We start from the raw sequence: 10,352 nt of genomic DNA on the forward strand, positions 1-10,352 counted from the left end.
GCGCGAAGAGAAGAGAATTTTGTCTCTCGGGGCGTCGCCGGCCGATCACCGGACCGCTGCCGTGGCCGCCGTGCGCGGTGACCGGAAAATCATGCCTCAGTTGGATTTGAGCGGCGCTTATACCCCCAAACCCAAAAATTCGCCAGGAATTCGGATCCATGCTTCGTTTGTGCATTTGGTGAGCCGATCGGTCAGAACCAAGCTCGACAGTCGCTCCATCACTGCCTTCAATGGCATTTCCGCCATACGGGCTCCATCTTCAAAGTTAATAGATGGGAAACGTTTCATTTCCAACTTTTTCTCCATTTACTCAATAATAATAAAAATATTAATAGTAATGGTATTTGATTTTAGGATAATTAATTTATATATATTCATAATAGACTAAATTGCTGGAATTTCATATTATTTCTCGAAAATTTTAACTGTTCTCAAATCGAAAATTCCGATGGTATATTTGGGCTTAGGCCCAACTCGCAAACTTGGGTTCGAATTGAGATTTTATTATTCTTGCAGCCCATACGATCAAAATTTCTGATTTTTGATTTAATAAAAATTCAAAGGTTTCGAAAATAAAAATTCGGGGTGTTTCAGATGTCTATGAGTTGAATTGTATATACGAAGTAAATAAATGTGAAGTATCATACATTAAATTTTATTATGAATTGCCATATTTCATTGTATTATGATATACTTTAAATTATATTTATACATATGTTTTTTATGATAATTAATTGGCTGGTCGTGCTGGGTTACAATTTCATTTTAATTCTGAACAAGATGGAAAAAGTTTATGGTAAAGGGAGGGGTATTTGGGCTTGGGACTTGATAATCTCAAAAATATGTTTTTATTCTTTAAGTGTATTTTAGAGTATAGATTTAGTAGAATAGAGGAGAAAGGTAAAAATAAGTCTTGAACGTCCGGTCCCTTCTTTCTTTTTTATTCCTCTTTGTATAGCTGTAGAGAGTTACTAATGTGGATTTAGATACGACAGTGGGGAGATTTTCTCCACGACATTTAACAGTTAGATATAAAGGGAAGATTTATGGGGATCTATGAGATTTTTTAAATTATTTAGGGGATTATGTAAATAATTAAAAATATTTATATTATATTATATCAATAATATTAATGAACAAATATTAATATTATCTGGACCTAATTATGTAAATTTCGAATAAATATAGGTTATTTTAGACTTTACATAAAATGACAATATTATACATTGTAGAATATTTCTTGTTTGACAAACACCGCCATAATTTCTATAAATAAATAGTGACTTCAGTGTAAATGACACGGAAACTGAATAAACAAATACAATTACCTTACGTTACAGCCATTTTATATCCCCTTTCAGTTCCAACTCCTTAATTTCTTATATTTATGTTACTTCCCTTTCATTCGTGCCGTTAATTTAAACTTGATCCCAACATTATTTTGTCCATTTTAAGGTTGCAGCCTTTTATAATCTTGCTTTAGTCACATGATCCCACGTTATGGGCATTAATCTTATAGGTTCCAACTTTCAAGTTTCCTCTACACGACCAGAAAACTAATGTATGTAAAAATGCCACTTCTTCATTATTATATTAGCATGAATTATTATTTTACATTACCGTATTACATATACTCATCAATACAGATCATAAAACCCAGAAGAAGTCAAGGTAGCAACTAGCAAGCCCACCATGTTTGAAACAGTGTGATAATTAATAATAAAACATATCACGTTATCATAAAAAAAAAATTTTAAAGCAATAAATTATCTATTACTTTGGTATAGTCTTGGTGCAAACAAACTTGAAAAATAATTATTGTATAATTTAAAAGCAATTATTTAATTACTACCTATTTAATACAGTAATATAAAAATTGACATATTGAAAATCATTAATCTTATAGGTTCCAACTTTCAAGTTTCCTCTACACGACAAGAAAACTAATGTATGTAATAGTGCCACCTCTTCATTATTATATTAGCATGAATTATTATTTTACATTACCGTATTACATATACTCATCAATATAGATCATAAAACCCAGAAGAAGTCAAGGTGGCAACTAGCAAGCCCGCTATGTTTGAAACAGTGTGATAATTAATAATAAAACATATCACGTTATCATAAAAATTGAAAACAATTATTGTATAATTTAAAAGCAATTATTTAATTACTACTTATTTAATACAGTAATATAAAAATTGACATTATTGAAAATCATAAATCAAGTTATTTCATAAATAATATTTAACTTACAATATGAAAAGCTAAAAATAATATGTCAAACTTTACTTAATTTTAATAAAGAGGAAAAAAATATTTCAACAATTATTATTAAATATCAAGCCAACCGAAAAAGAAAAAAAACAGTGACAATATTAAAATTTTGTTCAATAATATAATACATTATTGAACAACATAATACATTAATCAAAATATGATGAATAAAATTTGTGTACATAAAATACGTTTTTAGCTGTCTCTTTACATATTTTTGGTCATCTGCAAAGCAACTGTGAAGAAAAAAAATATAATAAATGTATGTCAAGAAAATCATCAAAGAAAAATTCTAAAATACCTTATCTTCCTTTTTTGCTTTGTACAATAATTTTAAAATGTCATCTGGAATAAGAATTATATTGCAAACAACTTCATCAAAAGAAATTTGCATTCTTTATTGCAAATACAACATATATAGATATCATCAACTGCAATAACATTCTGACTCCATGACATCTATCAAATATAAAACCATCCAAAGAAGTTATCTATGTCATAATCTTTGATATTTCTACATAGATAAAAAACTAACCTTTAGTAAAATAAAATACTTATATATGTCGACTTGATAATTTTATATGTTTTTTTTATCATATTTAAAATAATAAACTTTTACAATTTTATGAAGTAAAAGTTTCAATATTCTAATCAAGGAAAAGATAATGAATTTATTGGAAAAAATATTTTTTCAAGTTTTTAAATATGTTCGATAAATCAAATAGAGATTAAGGCTGTATTCGGCAATAGCTTTTAAAGTTGCTTTTAGCGTTTTAATTAAACACTGTTTTTTATAATGTTCGATAACATATCGTTTGAACTCATTTTTAAAGATTAAGGTAGCTTTTTATAAAAGGTTAACACTGTTTTTATAGTGTTTGGTAACATAGCATTTGAACTAGCTTTTAGAAGTTAAGGTAATCTTTCATAAAAAATTTAGTGTTTTGACTAAACAATGTTTTTTATATTGTTCGGTATATGGCGTTTGAACTCGTTTTTAGAGGTTAAGGTAACGTTTATAAAAAGTTAACACTGTTTTTATAGTGTTCAGTAATATAACATTTAAATTAACTTTTAAAAGTTAAGGTAATCTTTTATAAAAATTAAAAAGTTAAGTGAAGTCACGTAACGTAACGTTTAGCTTATAACATTTTAGTTATAAAAAATTACATACATATGTCTTAGAGTAGGCAAGTCAAACTATGTTTCTACATGGTTTCACAGAAGTGTGCTCAACTTTATGTATGTGAGTACAAATATGGCTATTTTTCTTGAGAAGTTTTTATAATACGGTAACAAATTTATATTATTGCACCATATTTTTTTAAAAATTACTTTTGAGTCTTAGAGTACATCTTACTATTAGTAAGGTTACTGAACAAATTTTCTTTTAGCAAACAAACTGAAGTGTTCATATTAGGACTATATTTGTAGGTCGTGCCTTAGAAATTTGCTCAACTTTGTGGATCTGAGTGCGAACAATATTTATATACTAGCCAACTTTTATAAAATGGTCACAGGTTTCTCTATTGTTGCACCTTACTTTTTAAACAATGGCATTTATATCAACATTATACCCATTATTATGGCACAATTTTTTGTTTTAGTGAGCAAATTGAGTGCGCTTCTTTCTAGACTGAGTGCATGAAGGAGTGCTCATGATATCTGAGGCCAAGTTCCCTTTATTAGTCCCTATGTTTTAAAACAACATAATTTTATCGAAATATTCCAATTTGAAGTTGATGAGAGTTTTGCAATTTTCAAAAATTATAGCTAATAAATGTGTCCTTGGAAGACTTTATTAATGAGTTGGCTTCCTCACCATTAATTTATATTTAATGCTGATTAGAGGTGTTGTAAGCAAAAAATTGAGAAAAATTTATGTTTAACCACCTCCTTATTCCCTGTTATTTTTCTGTTTTCTCTAAAATAACAGAACCGAGGAGTAACTAAAACTATTTATACTCTAATAGTTTTGCATTATAAATATTTTTGATTACATTGACATTGTTACATTATTACAGCTCATTGTACATAGAATTAGTAGTGCTTTTCAATTAAAATTTATTAATTATTAATTAAATACACTAATTAGCATTCTCCATTACTTCCAATAAAAGGTAATAAATTTTAGTCTCCATAGTAACATTAAAAATTCTCTGAATCAGATTGTCATCACATGCACTACTCTGAATCATATATGCTTAAATAATTAATCACTGTCTTGTAAGCAAAAGGCAGAAAACTGATTCATTATTATTAAGTACACTGATTAGCCGCCTCCATTTATATTATATGGTTGGTCAAACTCAAACCTGGGCGAGCAAGGCATTCCAAAATGATGCCGTATTTGGTAAAGAAGATAAAAACAATCTAAATTTCTGTCTCATTTTCAAAAAAATAATTTACCTTTGGAAAATATATTTTTCAATATTTCTTAAATATTTTTTAAATGACTTATTTTTCATTATTTGGTTACAATATTGAAAATTAAGCAAAAAAAATATTAAAATCTTTAATTCATAAGACAATAAAAATATTAATAATAATAAAAATTTCATTTTTAAAAATTTTATACAAATATTAGAAAAATGCAAAAAAAAAGAGAAATTATAGAAGTCACACCGGTGACTGTGGTGGTGCCCAACGGTGGCCAGTGGCTGATGGTGGTGACTGGTGGTGGAAAGTGACTGATGATAGTGACTACCCATGATTAATAAATTAAAAAAATATATGAATTTATAAGGATATAATAAGTTTGTCAATGTTTGAAAAATGTTTTTCTCTCTTCAAAATGGAAAGTCATTTTTGTTTAAAAATGACGTAATTTTCCTTTGACTAGAAAAATATTTTCCGTTGACTTATTTTTCTGAATTCCCCAAACAATAGAAAATTGTAGAAAATATTTTTATATAAATTATTTTACAGAAACAAATGGAGAAAATTGTAGAAAATATTTTCCTATAAATTATTTAACGGAAATAAACGGAGACTTACTAATGATATTTTGAATAAAAAATCCAGGTGATATGAATTTCAACAAAAAAAAATTCAACGTCAAATAGAAAACCTAAAGCCATGTGATGCAAGTAGAGAAGAGACTCGTGCAAAGCAAAGTCAAATCATTCGTTTATCCTATAATTGCTGAAAAAAATAATTTAAATCCATGAGTGATAAAATTAAGAGAATTGATAAAAATTGAAAAAAGAAATCAAAATTCAGGTTATTTATTTACGTATTATTTTTTTGTCGTCATTAAACCTTATAAATATGCAGTCACGTTGAAGTGTAAACCACTTGCCATCAGCACTTTCCCATTCAAATCTTCTCCGTAACCAAACATTTTTGTCATTATGGAACAGCAAATCCTCTCAGTTTCAGTTCTTTCCAGTTTCGTTCTTTTTCTTTTCGTCTTATTAAAAGTATCCAAGAAATTATACAAACATGATTCTAACCCTCCGCCAGGACCATGGAAATTACCTTTCTTAGGTAATATCCTCCAGCTCGCCGGCGACGCACCTCATCACCGGTTTGCGGAGTTGGCCAGAACTTATGGACCGGTAATGGGTATTAAACTCGGTGAAATTCCCTTTCTTGTTGTTTCCTCGCCGGAAGCAGCCAAAGAAGTGATGAAAATACAAGATCCCATCTTTGCAGAACGAGCGCTTGTCTTTGCAAATGATGTGTTGAACTATAACCGTAACGGCATGGTTTTTGGGTCATACGGATATCAATGGAGGCAATTGAGAAAATTTTGTACGTTGGCATTACTGAGCGCAAAACGAGTACAGTCGTTTCAATCAGTAAGAAAAGAAGAAATGGCTGATTTTGTAAACTTTCTGCGTTCCAAAGAAGGAAGTTCTGTTAATCTTACTCATACTATATTTGCTTTTACAAATTCTATAATTGCAAGAAATGCTGTTGGTCATAAAACCAAAAATCAAGAAACGTTGTTAACATGTATTGATGGTATTATTTATACTGGAGGAGTAAATATAGCTGACGTGTTTCCTTCCTTAAAATGGCTTCCTTCAGTCAAGAGGGAAAAATCTAGAGTTATGAAATTGCATTATGAAACAGATAAGATCCTGGAAGATATCTTACAAGAGCATAAAGCAAACAAGCAGGCGTGGGTTTCCGAGGATGGCGATGGGAGGAAAGCTGGCAATTTCGTTGATGTTCTTCTGGACCTTCAACAAAGTGGAAATCTTGATTTTCCCTTAACTGATGTCACCATTAAAGCATCAACCATCGTAAGTATATACTCCTTTTTAAGAGTTTAATTAGGCTCTTATTGCGATTTCAAGTTTCAACTGAAGATTTCGTACTTTCCATTGCAGGATGCTTTTGTGGGTGGAAGTGACACATCCTCAAAAACTACAGAATGGGCAATGGCAGAGTTGATGAGGAAACCGGAAATAATGAAAAAAGCGCAAGAAGAATTGCGGAGTGTCTTTGGTGAAAAAGGGTACATTGAGGAAGCAAAACTCCAGGAATTAAAATGGTTGAAGTTAATTATTAAAGAAACAATGAGATTACATCCTGTACTTTCACTACTTCCAAGGGTTTGTAAGCAAAAGACTAAAGTTAGTGGATATGATGTTTATCCTGGTACTCAAGTTCTGGTTAATGTATGGGCACTCGGAAGAGATCCTAAACATTGGAGTGAACCTGAAAAATTCAATCCCGAGAGATTTATTGATAGTTCAATCGATTATCTGGGAAATCATTTTGAATATCTTCCATTTGGTGCAGGAAAAAGAGTATGCCCTGGAATTGCGTTAGGTATGGTTCATATGGAAAATTTCCTCGCAAATTTGCTCTTTCATTTTGACTGGAAATTTCCTAAAGGAATTACTGCAGAGAATCTTGACATGACCGATGCTTTTGGAGGAGTTATGAAGAGAAAAGTAGACCTTGAACTGATTCCCATTCCATACCATCCTTAATTTCTTTATGTTCTCTCAAGGTTAAATGTTTGTAACGTTCACGTACTAATTTGTTGCTTGCAGATTAATTAAGGTTGGAGTGATTTTTTCTCTCTTTATCGTTTACCAAAAAAAAAAAAATTGAAAAATAAAAGATAGGGGTGAGTTTCCATCTTGGTTTTATTTTTTACTTTGAGATGTACCAAAACAAAACTGTTGTGGGTTGTAATAAATTGAATGATGTCAATGAAATAATGATACAACAGAAAGGAATTTTTCCTTCTTTTCATTTTTTTATAATTTTTTTATTGATATAATAAACTTGAATCTTTGTGTCTGTTCGGCAAAATTAACTGTTTTTATAGCTGTTAGATGAATTAGCTGTTTTTATAACTTTTAGATGTTTTAGACTGTGTTCAACAACAGCATTTCAAGTAGCTTTTAGCGTTTTGACCGGTTGTTAGATGTTTTAGATATAAAATTTTCTTCAATTTTTAAAATATATAACCTATTATATAATTCAATAATTTTGTATTAAATTAATTAAAGTTATTTCATTCGTTCATTTTATAAATTTATTTGATTTTAATCACTAATTTTTTTTGAAACAATATGTTCGTAGTTTTTAATTTTGTTAAGCAACAGCTTATCATATAAACTAATTTTAAAGTCACAATTATGTATATACATGTCTATTAATTTTAAATACTCAACAGCCAATAAAAATGAAAATTTTAAAGTTATAATATCTATATATTTATTAATTATAACTCAATTTAAAATTCAAAAATTTCAAAATTATAATTATCTATATATCTATTAATTTAAAAATTATATCCAATTAAATAAAAGAAAAATTTAAAAATTTCTAGTGGTTCGTGTGGATAACAACAACTGCATATGTGAAGTACATTTCAAATAGGCATAACAGCAACTGCATTTATCAAGGAATCCTAAGCAAATTAGAGCCCGTGCATGTGCCATCAGCCAAAACTGTCATACCATGATAGACACAGAAAAGATTAAACAATACAATTTATTCACCTATCTGTGCAATTCAAAAGTTTGCAAGCCAGCTCAAACTGCAAATCACTAACACCATATCTTAACGTGGTAGAATTTATCACCAATAGCAACAGTACCTGTAAGTTTCAAGGACATGTAAAACTAAGATTAACACCTATCAGTTTAATTCCAAACAAAACATACAGTTAAAAAATCCACACAAACAAAAAATAATGTCAATAAACACTAAATTAGGAGAAGATTTGGTAGAAGGAAAAGTTGTAAGGTTTCGAGATGATGACCCATCTTTCTTCTTCTCGTTTTGTACGTCCACCGTACGAATTATTTTTGGAGGAGGTAGAGATTAGATTATATATAATAATGGATTCAATTTAAATAAATTTAGTTAGATTTCAGAGTTTTAGTTGGATTAGGTGAGATGATTAGAATAAATTATAAGTTTCGAAGATTATCAATTATCAATATTTATGTACTAAATATTAAATTAAAAAATTAAGTTAAGCTAACCAAAATATATATAAAAAAAAAACCTCAATTTTTTTCAAAAAAGGAAAATTAAATACAATGCTGAATAAATAGAGACATTAAAACTTTCTCTTTGTTTTAGCTTTCATATATATATATATATATATATATATATATATATATATAGTTGTGAAAATTAATGTATTACTTTACTTCATATGGATTAGTTTTTGCAATATTATACTAAATTATTTTCTTTATTTATTTGTTTATTTTCTTTCTTTTCTATTTTCTATTTTGACAGATATATTCATATTTGTATAAAATTTTGTTATTTTTGTTTTGCAGATTTTGATTTGCAGAACAATTTCTTCTTGAACTCGCAATCACATCAATTGGAACTAAGAAATGTTAATTGTTTTCGGTAGATGTAAGCAGTCAGTTGAAGAACAAGAATATCACAGTTAATGTAAAAGTGGACACAAACTTCAATGTAAGTTGTAAAAGCTTCAATGGATACTTGTGCTCTAATTCTTTTTCTTTGATTTCTCATATTTAATTTAATGGACTGTGTTATACGAGTTTGTGGATTGTTGTTGCCATTGTTAATTTGTTATGTATTAAAACTTGTATCCTCTTCTGTTTCATATTCCAAGGTATAGGAAATTATTTTAATCATCTAATGAAATATTAGCTTTTTGATATATTTTTTTCCTTCTTCGTTTATGACTCTCTCTTTCTATCTTTAATTGTGCAATAATTTTTTATTTAATTTTTCATTGACACGATTGCTAAACGAAAAAGATAGAAAAAAAAATATGAAACTTAGGTCTCTCTATCCAAACCTAAAATACTTCGTTCGTAAGGATTTGATAATTTCTAAGTATTTGAATTTGTATTCTAAAATTTTTCAATTTTAACCTCTCAAGCAATTTCGTTGCATATTGATTAAAAATATTTATATAATAATTATAATTATTCTTGAGCTTCTTTCTATAAGTAATCACCCAAAAGACCAAGAAAGTTTAGTTATGTGGACAGCAATTTAAATCTGTCAGTACTGAATTTACGTATTTAATTAAGTTTTTATCCAAAGCAAAACCAGAAAAATTTTCCAGGAGTTGCTAGACCCCAGCTTGGGTAATAAATGTTTAGCTGCTATTTCGAGTAAAATTCTGAAACTTCAAATGTGATCATTAATGTTTTTAATATTGATTCCTATAGGTTACTTTATATTGTTTGAGACATTATAGCCAAAGAGTTTCAAATTTAGGTAGCCAACAATGATTTTTTTTATACTCCAAATACTATATGTAAGATTCAAACATCTTCATATTCAAACTATAATCAATGGACACTTTTCTTTTTAGATCAACAAGATGAGCATGCGAATAGATCGAGTATGGAATGGGTATTTTTAATATCCATATAGGAGCCAAGAAAAAAAGTATAATGTAATGATATTTAAGAAAAAAAATATATATAATAGGTTTTTGATCAATTTGTTGAATTTAAATATTTAATGCTAGAAATATCTGTAGCTAGAAATAAATTGGATAGACTTATTTTATTAGTTTGATAATCAATTTTAATTGTTTAAGTAGGGGAAACAACCCTAAAATCACTAACAAGCTCTCCCGATGTATTGTTAGT

At 28.6% G+C, this 10,352-nt stretch overlaps 1 protein-coding gene across 1 annotated transcript; it reads left to right on the forward strand.

Annotated features, from left to right (window-relative positions):
• Window positions 1–5,589: 5,589 nt before the first annotated feature.
• Window positions 5,590–7,513, forward strand: LOC149494953 (cytochrome P450 726A27-like). The gene is made up of 2 exons (XM_089723682.1): window positions 5,590–6,533; window positions 6,621–7,513. The coding sequence occupies exons 1-2, from the start codon at window positions 5,634–5,636 to the stop codon at window positions 7,227–7,229; spliced, it is 1,509 nt and encodes a 502-aa protein (XP_089579808.1). The 5' UTR covers window positions 5,590–5,633; the 3' UTR covers window positions 7,230–7,513.
• Window positions 7,514–10,352: the final 2,839 nt, after the last annotated feature.

Source organism: Jatropha curcas, chromosome 7 (assembly GCF_041381405.1).
Source record: "Jatropha curcas cultivar XTBG-Jc1 chromosome 7, XTBG_Jcur_1.0, whole genome shotgun sequence".
In the NCBI taxonomy this organism is placed as follows: Eukaryota; Viridiplantae; Streptophyta; class Magnoliopsida; order Malpighiales; family Euphorbiaceae; genus Jatropha; species Jatropha curcas.